The sequence below is a fragment of the Macrobrachium nipponense genome, chromosome 37 (genome assembly GCF_015104395.2).
Source record: "Macrobrachium nipponense isolate FS-2020 chromosome 37, ASM1510439v2, whole genome shotgun sequence".
NCBI lineage: Eukaryota > Metazoa > Arthropoda > Malacostraca > Decapoda > Palaemonidae > Macrobrachium > Macrobrachium nipponense.
In genome coordinates, this window is record NC_061097.1 from 57,082,787 (window position 1) to 57,096,796 (window position 14,010).

General features: G+C 46.6%; 1 protein-coding gene across 1 annotated transcript; it reads left to right on the top strand.

The window, feature by feature from the left end:
• Window positions 1–6,856: 6,856 nt before the first annotated feature.
• Window positions 6,857–7,436, top strand: LOC135209395 (uncharacterized). Its single transcript, XM_064242089.1, has 2 exons — window positions 6,857–7,099; window positions 7,257–7,436. The coding sequence occupies exons 1-2, from the start codon at window positions 6,857–6,859 to the stop codon at window positions 7,434–7,436; spliced, it is 423 nt and encodes a 140-aa protein (XP_064098159.1).
• Window positions 7,437–14,010: the final 6,574 nt, after the last annotated feature.

A 14,010-nucleotide genomic window follows, 5' to 3' on the forward strand; every position in this document is an offset into this window, starting at 1 on the left:
AACATGGGGTATCCTAAATGCCTTTCATTGTATGACAGTCCAAGATAACTGGAAAGAACCTGTGAATGAAGAGGCATTCAAGTCATTGCAAAAATTATTCCAGTTTTATGAGTTAGAAGAAGTAGACAAGCTAAGGTTGGAATTAAAGATCTTTTATTCCTCATTTCCTTGCCTGCCACAGAACACTGCAGCTACAATGCTCAACCTGATGAAAGAAAACAATGTCCAGGAGATATTGCCACTTATGCTTGAACTCTTAACAATTTATGCCACTCTACCCATCACAACTCCAACAGTGAAAAGGACCTTCTCCAAACTCAAGCTGGTGAAGACAAAGCTACGCAGCCTGTCCAGTGAGAAGAGGTTATCTGATCTTTTGTTGCTAGAAGTTGAAAAGGATATCGCAATCAACAACAGTGAAGTTATCAGCATATTCAAAGAAATGGCACAAAGAAGGGTTCTCTTATAAATAAAATGATAAGGTCTGGTTATTAGCCAAGTGTATTGATCATACTGATTGATTTTCTTGCAGTCATTTATGTAAAAGTAATATATATAATTTTTCTTTTGTTAAATTTCCTAGTTCTACTGGTAGTCAGTACTGTAGATTTTATGTTCATATAAAACATTAGCTCACTGGTACCTATGATATCAGTCATGTTTATCTCTTTCTTGAATTATTAATGGCTAGTTTAAATAAATTTGAAAGAATATTGAGCTAGTATATGTTTAGCCTCATTCATTTCTATATTTTTGCCCTTTTTCTCACTTGAGCACCTGCCCTGGACTTGTAGACGTATTTTGAGGTAATGGATATATCATATACGAGAGTGTGGGCGTGTGAGGGATTCTTCGCCCTGATGGATGTGAAGGGGGTGGCCGTGTCCCGTCAGGGAGGGTTGATCGTAAGGGTTTGGGCGGGGGCGTGGTGGTATTCCTGTGGTCGTAGGGGGGCCACTGGTCACAGGGGTAGTGGGTCTCATTGCTCGTAGGGGAGCTTCCTGTGGTCTTAGGGAGAGCTTATGGTCGAAGGTGGGGCTATGGGGGTGGGGGCTTCCCCCCTGTTGTCTCAGCAGGGGTGGAGGGGTCATAAGGGTCTTTGACCCCTAAAGGAATATTAACCTTTACCTATGCAAATAGGGTAAACAACTGCATGGACTGGCCCAACACACCGACAGTCACGGCATGCCACCCTCCGAAAAAGTACTTATAACGCATCCTGACACCGGAGATGGGCATCAGTCACAGCTTGTTGTTGGTGAGGGATGGAGCTAAAGTACCTCTAATCTCCTTTTGAAGTAAGTATTTTCTCCAAAGTTAGAAATTAAGGCAAAATTTAAAACATTAAACAGTAGTGAAAAGGGTGGCCAACGCAGTGCAAACTCACCAAAACGCTTTCGAAATTTTTACTTACACTTAAATATGTTAGAAGATTGACGCCATCTCGATGTTTGTGGAGTCGCTTGTGTCAACAAACTTCCCATTTCCTGTGATAAATCCGCACACCATTTGTACCTATAGACGCTGGGGCACTTTCATCACAACAATCGGAACACTTCACTGGGCACGACGTTTTTAAGGAAACTACTGTTTTGGTAGAAGAAGACAACGAAGCCTGCACTAGATAATTATTTAAATAAATAGTAAAACATCAATATTTTACATATTTATGATGATTAATTTGAAAATATTCGTTATTGAAAAAGTAACTCAATTCTGACTCAAATTTAAATAATTATTTTTCGGAATTAGAACGTTCTTTTAAGTCCTGTATTATGACGTCACAACATCTTGACTTTCGTACCTATTGTAAATGAATTGTTATACTCAATTTTCTTGCAGAACAGTTTACCAGTTATTCATGCAGATTGTTATCAGCTATTCGTGTAATTTTTATAACCGTAATGCGCATATATATCTTTATTATTTACTTTTTGGATATATGAAGATGTTTTACTGCTGGATTACCGCCGTAGTGTGACGCAATCGCTTTCGCTTCCTGGGCCTCTGTTTTCGCACCATAAGAAATTAATGGGGCCGAATTTGCAATGACCAGAAAGTCGTTAAAAGAGGAAAGTTAGCATTGAGGAGCATATGTTTTGATTGGGAAAAATACAAATTTATACAATAGCTAGCTTGTAAAAAATACTTGATTACAAAAAACTTGATTGACATCTAAGCAGCATACCTACTATGGGTTTCAGAAACAGTGCAAGCACGTTTTTTGGCAATATTTCTGTAACGAACACTCGTATCAGAACGAGATCTTGCTATAGTGTATTACACCCAGTGCCGTAATTTAGAAGGGTATCGTGAATCACTAATCGTAAAGAATAACGACACTTGTCCTTGTACCAAGAGACAAAAACTCCATTATCCAGAAATGGATACGAACGTGTAAAAAGCTCCACCTACCCTCTCCCCCCACCTCCACAGCCACCCCTGTCCTTCTTCCTTCCTTCACCTTCCTCTCTCTCTCTCTCTGTTGCCAATTGGTATGTGTTCACCCTCCAAACTAGGTATAAGACTTACACAAGACGTGGAAATTGGTGAAATTAGCCTATGCATTGGAAGTATATATACATAAATATTAAAGCAATTTTATCATTATTGCATTACTATGACAACTAGAATTCATGGAAACAGTTTATGATAATGCATCGGCGTATGTGTGAAGCTCCACTAATGTGGCAACGATGATTTTGCCATTCTTAGCATGCAAACTTTAAAGGTCACATTTATTTCTGGCATACAGTTATTAAAAAAATCAAAATACTAAAATAGACTTAAATCAATGAAAAGTGCTAGCCAAAAAAAATATATATAATCCACTAATCATTGTCTGCTCGCGATGGTTTTCGGCAGCCAAATGTACGACAAAGTTAGAAACATTGGATTGTATCTACTTTAGAAATATCTGTAATTTTTGGGGGTAATCTGGTTGCAAAATAGGGATAATAGACATGAATTAAATAAACATTTTGAAATAACAAAGTAAAGTTGAACTAAATAATTAGTAAAGTAAACAATTAACCCTCTTACGCCGATTGGACGTATTAAACGTCGAGTCAAAATGTCTCCTGTATGCCGATTGGACGTATCATACGTCGGCTCAAAAAAGTTTTTTTAAAAATTCGCGGAAAAATACTTATAGGCCTACCAGCCAAAAACTTTTGAATCATGCGCCTTCGGGGATGCTGGGAGTTCATGGATCAAGACGTTGTTTTGTTTACAATCGCTACGCAGGCGCGCAAGCGCTAATTTCTTTCTTATCGCACTAAAAAGTATCAGTGACACATCTCAAAAATTATTTCGTCACTTTGACATAATTTTTGCACCATTTTAAATTATCCTTTACATGAAGTATTATATATGAAAATGTGCGCAATTTCATGTAAAATACAAAAAAAAAAAAAAAAATACTCATGATTGTAGCTTTTATCAGTTTTGAAATATTTTCATATAAATAACGATAAGTGCAAAAATTTCAACCTTCGGTCAACTTTGACTCTACCGAAATGGTCGAGAAACGCAATTGTAAGCTAAAATTCTTATATTATAGTAATATTCAATCATTTGCCTTCATTTTGCAACAAATTGGACGTCTCTAGCACAATATTTCGATTTATGGTGAATTTATGAAAAAACTTTTTCCTTACGTTCGTGCGATAACTCTTCTGATAAATTTTTTCGTGCGATTGTCCTAATGTTTGCACCCTTTTAAATTTGCCGTTACATAAAGTTTTATATATGGAAATGTGCGCAATTTCATGCACAATAAAACAAAAAACAACCCATGGTTGTAGCTTTTATCAGTTTCGAAATATTTTCATATAAATAACGTTAAGTGCAAAAATTTCAACTTTCGGTCAAATTTGACTCTACCGAAATGGTCGCAAAACGCAATTGTAAGCTAAAACTCTTATATTTTAGTAATATTCAATCATTTACCTTCATTTTGCAACAACTTGGAAGTCTCTAGCACAATATTTCGATTTATGGTGAATTTATGAAAAAAAAAAAAAAAACATTTTCCTTACGTCCGCACGGTAACTCTTCCGAAAAAATCAGAATTTTTTTTGTGCGATTGTCGAAATGTTTGCACCATTTAAAATTAGCTGTTACATAAAGTTTTATATATGAAAATGTGCGCAGTTTCATGTAGAATACAACTAAAAATGATTGAAGGTTGTAGCTTTTCTCTTTTTTCGAAATATTTGCATATAAATCACGATAAATAGAAAAAAAATCACGTTCGGTCAAATTTGACTCTACCGAAATAGTTGAAAAACGCAATTGTAAGCTAAAATTCTTACGGTCTAGTAATATTCCGTCATTTTTCTTCATTTTGAAACAAATTTGAAGTCTCTAGAACAATATTGTGATTTATGGTGAATTTTTGAACAATTTATTTACCTTCACTCCGCGCGCTGATTCGCGGCCGCAAGTCTCCGAAATACGTACATCGCATTATCCTAATATTTGCTCCTTTTCATATTAGCCGTTTTATAGAGTTTCATATATCAAAATATGCGCAAATTCATGAAAAATACAATAAAAAATAAGTGAAGGTTGTAGCTTTTTCCATCTCTGAAATATGTGCATATAAAAAAAATATATATATAAAAATTTCGACATTCGGTCAAATTTAACTCGTCCGAAATGGTCGAAATCTGCAATTCTAATCTAAAACTCTTACAGTATCGTAATATTAAATCCTTTGTCTTAATTTTGAAACAAATTGGAAGTCTCTAGAACAATATTTAGAATTACGGTGAATTTTTGAAAATAACATTTTTTTATGTCCGCGCGTTACGAATTCGTACATCATTTTGTGATAATATTTTTCCGGTGTTGCTTTTATTGTTTTACTATGTATTATATATCAAAATGATTGCAATTTAGTGTACAATACAACGAAAAAAAAGTAACTTGTTAGCTTTGACCGTTTTTTGCACAGCGTGATTTGAATACAATTATCTATGAATTTTTTTTTTTGCTACCATATCTCGCATTATTTACATATGATAATGATATTATTTTTCATTTCTGATGATTGCATACTAAACCTCAGGCAATGATAAATAATTGAGCCAAAAATGAAATCTTAATCTTTAAAACTAAGCGCGCTGTGATTTTTTGAAAAAATTATTTTTTCCACTTCCGCGCTCACTCCAAACCGGCGCCGGCATACAGGAGAGGTTTTGATTTTTAGGGCTTCGGCGTAAGAGGGTTAAGGGAATAAAACTTTGCAGTGTGGTCGTCTGCTGCTCGTAACTGTGTTTGTGGAGTGAGCGCTTAGGAACCAGGAACAGCAACATGGTTCAAGTGCAATGTGGAGTGAATTAAGACCAAAATGTGTATAACAATCAAATAAGCACTGTGGAGTTTCAGTTGTGATGGCAGTAAGGATAACACCACCAATTACAAGGTAAAAATGAATTCAGTTCAAACCATGGCCCCGGGAATAACAAGTTTCATACTTTCACTAATATAGGCAATAAAACGTTGTTTCATTGTGCTGATTACAACTGCAATCTTGAGTAAGATCAATAAACGTTACATATATATGCTAACATTGTTCAAATGAGTGCTGGGAAAGATGGTGGCCATCCGTGACTAGACCTCGCCAGCCACACGATTGCCGTCATATTGGATTTCAAAACTGCTTTGAAAACATATTTTACGAAGAGCATCACATGCTTATTTTAGTTCGTATGGGATTCATATATCTCATTATGTTGATGAAACTTCAATCTTTTGAGTGGTGTGCTTAGAGTTGTAATTGTATTCTTGTTTGCTCCAATACGTAATACAAACGATCGGTCCTTTAACAATAGGAATGTAACTTGCGGCGGCTGGAACCGGTCGTAAGCTTCAAACAAGGGAGTTCGGTAGTTAACTGCTTGTCTGACAGTCAGTGCACCGCGCGACTGGGAGGTGAAGATTCACTTTGCTTTTGCCCGCGCTGGGTGACAGACACGTTCTCCACTTCTCTCTGCCCACCATCGTCGCATGCTTTGTTCTTCAAACTTTGCTTTGCTTCTCTTACTTTGTATTTGTGTGAAAACCTCATAAGTACTTGTGACTTGAGTATTTTCTATTGATATGGATTCTCATGAGCTGGAGAGTTCCCCACGCCCCCCATCAGCCGCAGATGACCTGGTGTGGAGGGCCGTAAGTGTGGGGCCTCCCGCTCCTTCCCTGATGTTGACCCTCATGATTTATGTACTCGGTGTCGGGGGCGCAAATGCTCCCGCACCGAGCCATGTGATATTTGTTGTGTTTGGTTGGAGGAGCAGTGGGCGCGATTTGAGGGGAGGTGGAAGCGACGTAAGCTGTCCAGGGAGTCATCGGAAAGTTTTCCGGCTACTCCCCTGGTCTCGGACATGTCGTCTTCTTTCCTCCCTCCATCTCAACTCCCGCGTATGGGGGGCGGGTGTTTCTCGCTCCTTCTCTTCGCCCGATCCGTCGAGCGTGGAGTAGGAGGCGAGATAACCCGACATTCAACTGTACTTGGGGTCTTCCGTTTCGTTCGGGGTGGGACTCGTCCCCCCCCGGGCGAGGGGGAACCCCTCCTACTAACCCGACCTTTGCCTCCTCAGGTGCTCCTGCTACAGGCGACGACCTCGGTCAGGTATAGTTCTCGCTGGGTCTCCAGGGGACACCGAGTGTTCGGGGGCTGTTGCAACACCTGGCGAGTGCTACTCTAGTCACGCATGTACCAGTGGCCACCACCACCGTCTCGACCCCAGGGTATGCCGCCCCTCCTCACCTCGTGTACACCCAGCATGTGACAACGGTAACCCCTTCAGCTGCGGTGCAGGCGCCGATTCCTGGTTTCTCGAGGAGGGTCATGACTCCGCTGCCCGGGTTCACCACTCTCGCCTCAGCCCCCGACCTTCGGTACCCCAAGAGCTCGCCCCTGAACCTTCCACCTGTACCCAGGATGCCGCTGGCCGCTGCCCCACCTCCAATTGTACCTGTCGTTCCTGCCGTGCCTGCCACTCCTGTCGTGCCTGCCGTGCCTGGACCAGCCCCTGCCGACGTCGTTCCTGCCCGTGGTGTTGCTGCCCTAGTCGCAGGTCCTTCCGGACAGGTGCAGCCGGGCCGTGTTGCTTCGGCAATTGCCCCGGCTCCGTCCTGGATGGAGGACCTCTGTCCTGAGGAAGCTGATGATGAAGAAGAAGAGGAGGAAGGTGTCGTTGTCGTCTTCATCGTCTTCTTCATTGTTGCCTGCTGCCGCTTCTTCCAAGGCTTCACAGCCGAGGAAGAAGAAGGCTGCCTCCTCTCCCCCTAAGAAGTCTCCTTCAGGAACTTCTAAGGGCCCATCTCACTCTGGTGGGACAGGGGGTTCTTCCGCTGGTCCTCGGAGCGGGACCCATCTCTCCTTCCGCAAGGAAGAAGAAGACGGGGACCAGAGGGGTACCGGCTAACACCGGTACCTCCTCACCTGGTGCTAGGGGCTCTGCCGCTATGCCAGGTTCCGTCTCGGCCTCTCATTCGCGAGAGGTACTGAGTGTATGGTCACTTGCTGGTGACCGTACAGCCAAGGCCCAGGCTTCCGAGTTCGCTCGGCGCCAGTACCGAGGCACGGAGCGGAAGACTGGTGAGGGTCGCTCAGGTGACTCCCGCCAGGCCAGCAATCGCTCTCGTGGCGATCTGCAGGTGACCAGGGTTGACACGATGGTCCCAGACCGCCCGCGGGCTGAGGCTAGGAAGAGGTCCCCTTGGTTGCCGGAACCACAGGCACCGCTCCCACTGTGACAGTGGTCTCTGCAGGTCCCCTGACTGCTACTCCCACCGGGACCGGGTGGGTAGGGGGACCAGCAGCAGCTCCTCTGACGCACGGGACCGGAGCCGCTGTTCTCGGTCCAGCCGCTCTCCCCCGAAGAGCCGCACGACCAGGCCTGCAGCTCGATCACCACGGCGGGTTGGCGATCGCCTGCAGCCCCCCAAGCACACCGGTTCTGCCAGTGGGCGAGGGGGAGCATCAGGTCTTCCTCTCCAATCCCTTCAACTTCCTCGGGCTACACCGGGAAGAGCAAGGCGATCCGGAGTGATCCCACCACGACGCCCTACGAGCCTGGCACGGTCTTAGGGCCTACCAGGTCGTATGTGCAAGTGGCAGGAGGAGACCGGGAGGGGTCTGTCGCAGTTCCTCCTTTCGAAGGAGGAGGGTCTCGAGAAGCGTTCTTGTTGGAGGGACTTGACGGTCCTACTCCTCAAGACGCAGTCACTCCCGAGATCCAGAGGTCGTTTGCAGAGGTTATTGCGCTGATTCATCAGCACAACGACCTTGGGGAGGGATCACCGCTCCCACCTTCTGAGCCCATGTCCCGGCTCGAGTCGTTCTGGGGTCCTAAGAAGGAACCCAAGACGACGGTGGGTCTGCCGCGATCAGCTCTGGCTGACTCGGTGCTGGGCCAAGTGGACTCTCATCTGCGGACAGGAGGGTTCACTACGGTCTGGCAGGTCTTCCAAGCTACTTCCCCCACCTCTACTGCGTCAGAGGAGATTCTGCGTGCCATCAGAGGATCCTATGCCGCCCAAACAGGTTAACCCGGAGCTAGCTAGGCTAACTCCAGGGGTGTCTCTGCAGCAGCTTCTGTCGGAGAACTTATGGTTCTCGCAGCAAGAGGCACTCGCTCTGGAATCCACCACCATGGTGGCATTCCAGGCAGTCTCCTGGTTAGACCTGTGGTCCCTCACGGTGTCTAAGGTTGCGGCCACCTTGGGGAACCTCGCTCCTGGGGGTGACCCGGCTTTCAGGAGACTGTGCCAGTCTGGAGGTAGAGCCATCTCCTACCTAGCCCACCAGATGCAAACCTGTGAGCAAACCTGGTGCTTCGGTGTAGGGACGCAGTCCTCACCCAAGTGACCAGGGCGGCTGGGTGTGAGGCAGCGTTGGGTCTTCGCAATGGACCGGTGCGGAGTTCCTCCTCTCTCTTCCCAGGAGAAATGGTAGACACTGCGGTGGAGCGACGGCGCACTGATGACCATGACCGTCTTGTCCACTAGGCAGTCTCGAAGGCATCTGGCCAGCCTCGATCGACTGCGTCGAAGCCCAGGGGAAAGACTCTGCCTTCGACTTCTTCCAGGAGCGGTCACCATCAGCCCTCCTCCCAGCCCTCCTTCTCACGAGGTGGAGCTGGGAAGAAGTCGAAGAGAGGCTGGAAACGCTAGGGACAGCATTCCCCCTCACCTGCTGCCGGAAGTGGGGGGGTGCCTGGCGAGCCATTGGGCAACATGGCAGCGCTACGGAGCGGAGACCTGGATAGTAGACGTCCTTCGGGAGGGGTATCTACTACCCTTCAAGTCTCGGCCACCCCTCACCTCCAACCCGGTCCACCTTCAGACCTACGTACCTGGAACATCAAAGGACGTAGCCCTTCAGCAGGAAGTCCAAGCCATGCTGAGCAAGAGAGCTGTGGAGGTCGTCAGGGATCATTCACCGGGCTTCTAAAGCTGTCTTTTCCTGGTGAAGAAGTCTTCGGGAGGCTGGCGCCCGGTGATAGATCTCTCCCCCCTGAACCGATTCGTTCGCCAGTCTCGGTTCACGATGGAGATGGCACGGTCCGTGCTCGACTCCATCAGGGAGAACAACTTCATGCTTTCAGGGACTTGAATGACGCATATTTCCAGATACCCATCCATCAATCCTCCAGGAAGTACCTCCGCTTCATCCTCGATGGGACGGTGTACCAATTTAGGGCACTTTGCTTCGGTCTCTCAACCGCCTCACAGGTGTTCACGCGAGTGTTCACGCTGGTGTCTGCTTGGGCCCACTTGTCAGGGATATGTCTTCTGAGGTATCTCGACGATTGGTTAGTCCTGGCGAGCTCCCACTCGCAGTTGCTACAGGACAAGGATCGACTCCTCGAGTTCTGCCGCAATCTGGGGATCGTGGTGAACTTCGAGAAGTCCGATCTCGAGCTCAAGCAGAGGATGAAGTACCTGGGTATGCTGACTGACACAGTAGCAGGGCGAGTTTTTCCTGCAGACTCCCGGATCAGCAGATTTAGAGAGGTAGCCTACCAGTTTCTGTCTCGGCAGGAACAGCCAGCTCAGCAGTGGCAAGTCGTGATCAGCCACCTGTCGTCACTCGAGAAGTTAGTCCCTCACGGGCGTCTTCACCTGCGGTCTCTCACGTGGAGACTAAAGGAGAGTTGGTCACAGGCAAGAGACCCGCCGTACTTCCCCGTGTCCCTCACGGAGCAGGTGAGGCAGGACCTAGCCTGGTGGCTGGACGACAGGAACCTCTTAAGAGGAGTGCCTTTTCAGACACGTCAACCGAGGGATGGGGTGCACACCTGGAGGAGTTGCTGGCTGCAGGAGTGTGGGATTGTCACGACAAGCACCTTCACATCAACGTCCTAGAGCTCAAGGCAGCGCTGGGACACTCAGTGGTGTCGATGTGCGACAACATCACAGTGGTTGCATATGTCAACAGGGGGGCCTAGCATCCCTCCCATTGCACCAGTTGATGTTGCAGGTGCACGAGTGGGCCGTGGCTCACTCGGTCGAGCTGTCAGCCCGCTACATTCCAGGCAAGAGGAATGTAGTAGCAGACAAGCTCAGCCGTCGGGGTCAGGTGATAGGGACCGAATGGTCCCTACACCCAGACGTGGTGGAAAGGCTCTTCAACCTGTGGGGATGTCCAGTCGTGGATCTGTTCGCCACCCAGCACAAAAACTTAGGCTATCTACTCGGCTGTGCCGGACCCATGGGCAGCTGCAGAGGACGCTCTTCAACACCCATGGGACAACCTCTTCATTTACGCCTTTCCCCCGTTCTGTCTGATTCGCAAGGTGATCAGCCGAGTGCTGGCCACCCCGAATCTCCGGGTGATCCTGGTGGCTCCGCCATTTGGAATCCGGACCTGCTGGCTCTTCTCGCAGAAGCACCGAGAGAGATTCCCCCTTGGCACAACCTTCTCGTCCAGCCACACGTGGAACGGTACCACCAGTCAGTACAGTCCATTCATCTTCATGGCTGGCTGTTATCCACCATCTCTTGCGAGCGAGAGGCTTTTCTCGTCGAGCAGCAACAGAGATGGCTGGGTACATCAGACAGTCCTCCGCAGCTGTGTACCAGGGAAAGTGGGCCGTCTTCTGTGGTTGGTGTCACAGAGCCACTCTTCAGTAGGTAGCACATTTCCTTGTTTTCCTTTGCCAAGAGAAGCTCCTCTCTGTCCCCACAGTCAAAGGATACAGGGGAGTGGATATCTCGAACTCGTTCGAGATCTCCCTGCTAATGAGGAGCTTTGAGAGGTCTTGCCCACCCAGGGAACTCAGGCCCCCGGGGTGGGATGTGACTCTCGTCCTTAGGAGTTTGTCTCTAAGTCCCTTCAAGCCACTCCGAGAGTCATCAGACAGGGATCTGACCCTCAAGACCCTCTTCTTGCTGGCCCTGGCATCGGTGAAGAGAGTAGGGGAACTTCATGGCCTTTACTTCAACGTCAAGCATTCCAGGGGATGGGGATCTGTGATGCTCAATTTCGTCCCGAACTTCGTAGCGAAGACTCAGAATCCTTCGGTCCCTGACGACCGGTTCGAGTCTTTCACAATCCCCTCCCTAATGGACTTCACCGACAACGATGTGGATGAGATGCTGCCTTGTCCTGTGAGGGCGCTACGGCGGTATCTGAAGAGAACTCGGTACCTTAGGCCTGAGTGTCGACGCCTCTTCGTTAGCACCGGGGTGACCAAGAAAGAAGTATCCAAGAACCCTCTTTCTTTCTGGCTATGTGAGGTGATCAGGAGGCCGTACGAAGCTGATGGTAGCGACGACATCCGTACCCTTCATCCAAGAGCCCACGAAGTCGGAGGCATTGGTCCTTCCCTTGCGTTCCGCAAGAACTTCTCCGTGGTGCAGGTCCTGAAGGCAGGGGTCTGGACCAACCAGACCACCTTCACCTCCTTCTACCTTCGGGATATAGCCCACAGGTCCTTGGATACTTTTTCCTTGGGACCCGTGGTGGCTGCTCAACAGGTTGTGTAGCTTACCCAGCACCCGAGCAGACAGAACAGCATCGCATCCTTGTGTGACTGCATGAATAGATGAGTGAATGAGAGTGTGACTGGCTTCTCTTCCCCATCTTTTTCTCCCCCTCTACCTGTGGGCAGATGGACGTGGTCGTCACTACGCTGGAACAGGAGACCGATGCAGGTGAGCTACTCGACCGAGCCCCATCCTATCCCTTTCATTAGGGATAGGAGCGATTATCCATCACTTTCCCCAACAAGTGGAAGCCAACAAGAGACAAACCCATGACTTCATATTGCCTCTTGCAATAGGAACAAGTTCTTGCTTGCTAGTTTTAAGAGGTACGCTGGCCTCCCTCTTATTACTTGGGTCCAGAGGTCTGACCATTGATCCTGCGGTACATACCCCGATCATTGGGCAGAGGCTAGGATCCCTCCCTCTGCTCTTACGACCAGGGAGGGAACCAGGTTGGACGAACACCAGTCTGTTCATTGACTCAGATTCCACCCAACAACAAGTGAGTCTTCCTATTGTTAACGGACCGATGGTTTGTATTACGTATCGGAACAAATAACAATCTGTCAAAAATTGTATTTTTCCTAACTATACAAACCTGAGGTCCTTTACACATAGTCCCACCTCATGCCACCCCTCACTCTGTGTTTTACCTGGGCCTAAAGCAAAGTGAATCTTCACCTCCCAGTCGCGCGGTGCGCTGACTGTCGGACAAGCAGTTAACTACCAAACTCCCTTGTTTGAATCTTACGACCGGTTCCAGCTGCCGCAAGTTACATTCCTATTGTTAAAGGACCTCAGGTTTGTATAGTTAGGAAAAATACAATATTCGACAAATTGTTATTTCACCAATTAAATATCGAGTGAATAAGACCCGGCCAGCGTGATGATGGTGGATCATCCGTGATTGTTTACCCTATGTAGGCCTCAATGAACTCGCCTCAGTATGGGGGTGCCATCGAATCTACACACCCCCAAAATGGGGGCCCGTATACTGGAGGTGGGTGAATGTCTTCCCTCACGCTGCAATAATAACAATAGGTTAGGTAGGTTTGATATGATTGTGATATAAGGTCAGGATCTGGCATTATAGAACGTCTATTTATGCAGGAGGAACCTGTCCCGGTCGACGATTGGCAGGAATTGGGAATCGGGTCGCTTAGGGTCTGGCTTACCGGGACCATGGACGATTTTTGTTCCTACACGATGCACGTACGAACCTTTCGGTCTGTATAGGTATTATATGTACTGTTCAGCAAATCTGGAAACTGGCTGTTAAGCTACTAAGAAGGCGGTGTGTTAGTTAGCTACCTAACAAACAGGTGGGAGGTACTGTAGAGTGTAGCTTCGTTTTTGGCCATTGTTGTGCTTACAGTTGGCCTCCTCTATGCAATGACTTGTATATTTGTGGATTTTCTATGGACCTTATGCACCCATTATTAGTGGAAAATTTGCTTATTTGCAGTATTTTACATAGATAAATATTCACAAATAACGGGTATTCTCCTACTTACGATGGGGTTAGGTTCCAAAATCTCATTGTTTGTTGGAAAAATCATATCTCGAATATAGCCTAGCCTACACTAGGGTAATCATTACCATCTTTACATATAGGATAGCCTAGCTTACACTACATAGTATATACTTTATAATATATATACTGTATATTAATGATTAATTTCAGCCAATGCTCTCGGTTATTGGCTTATGATAATTCAGTGCAAAGAAAATTTGAATAACATTAACAATAGTCAGCCTAGTACATGTTTACTATGTTATATCATATACATAAGAATACAGTAGCCTAGCCTACAGTATACTCTATACTGTGTATATGGTAGAGTAATTTATTAATATAAGCCAGTTCTGGAGGTTCAATGCATTCTGACTGTATCAGCACTAGAAGAAAAAAAATTGGACACGAAATGAGAATCAGATTTGGTCCGACATCAGAATAGCTGAGCGATGTCAGGCAGCTGGTAGCTGCATATAATTATAAAATTAAAA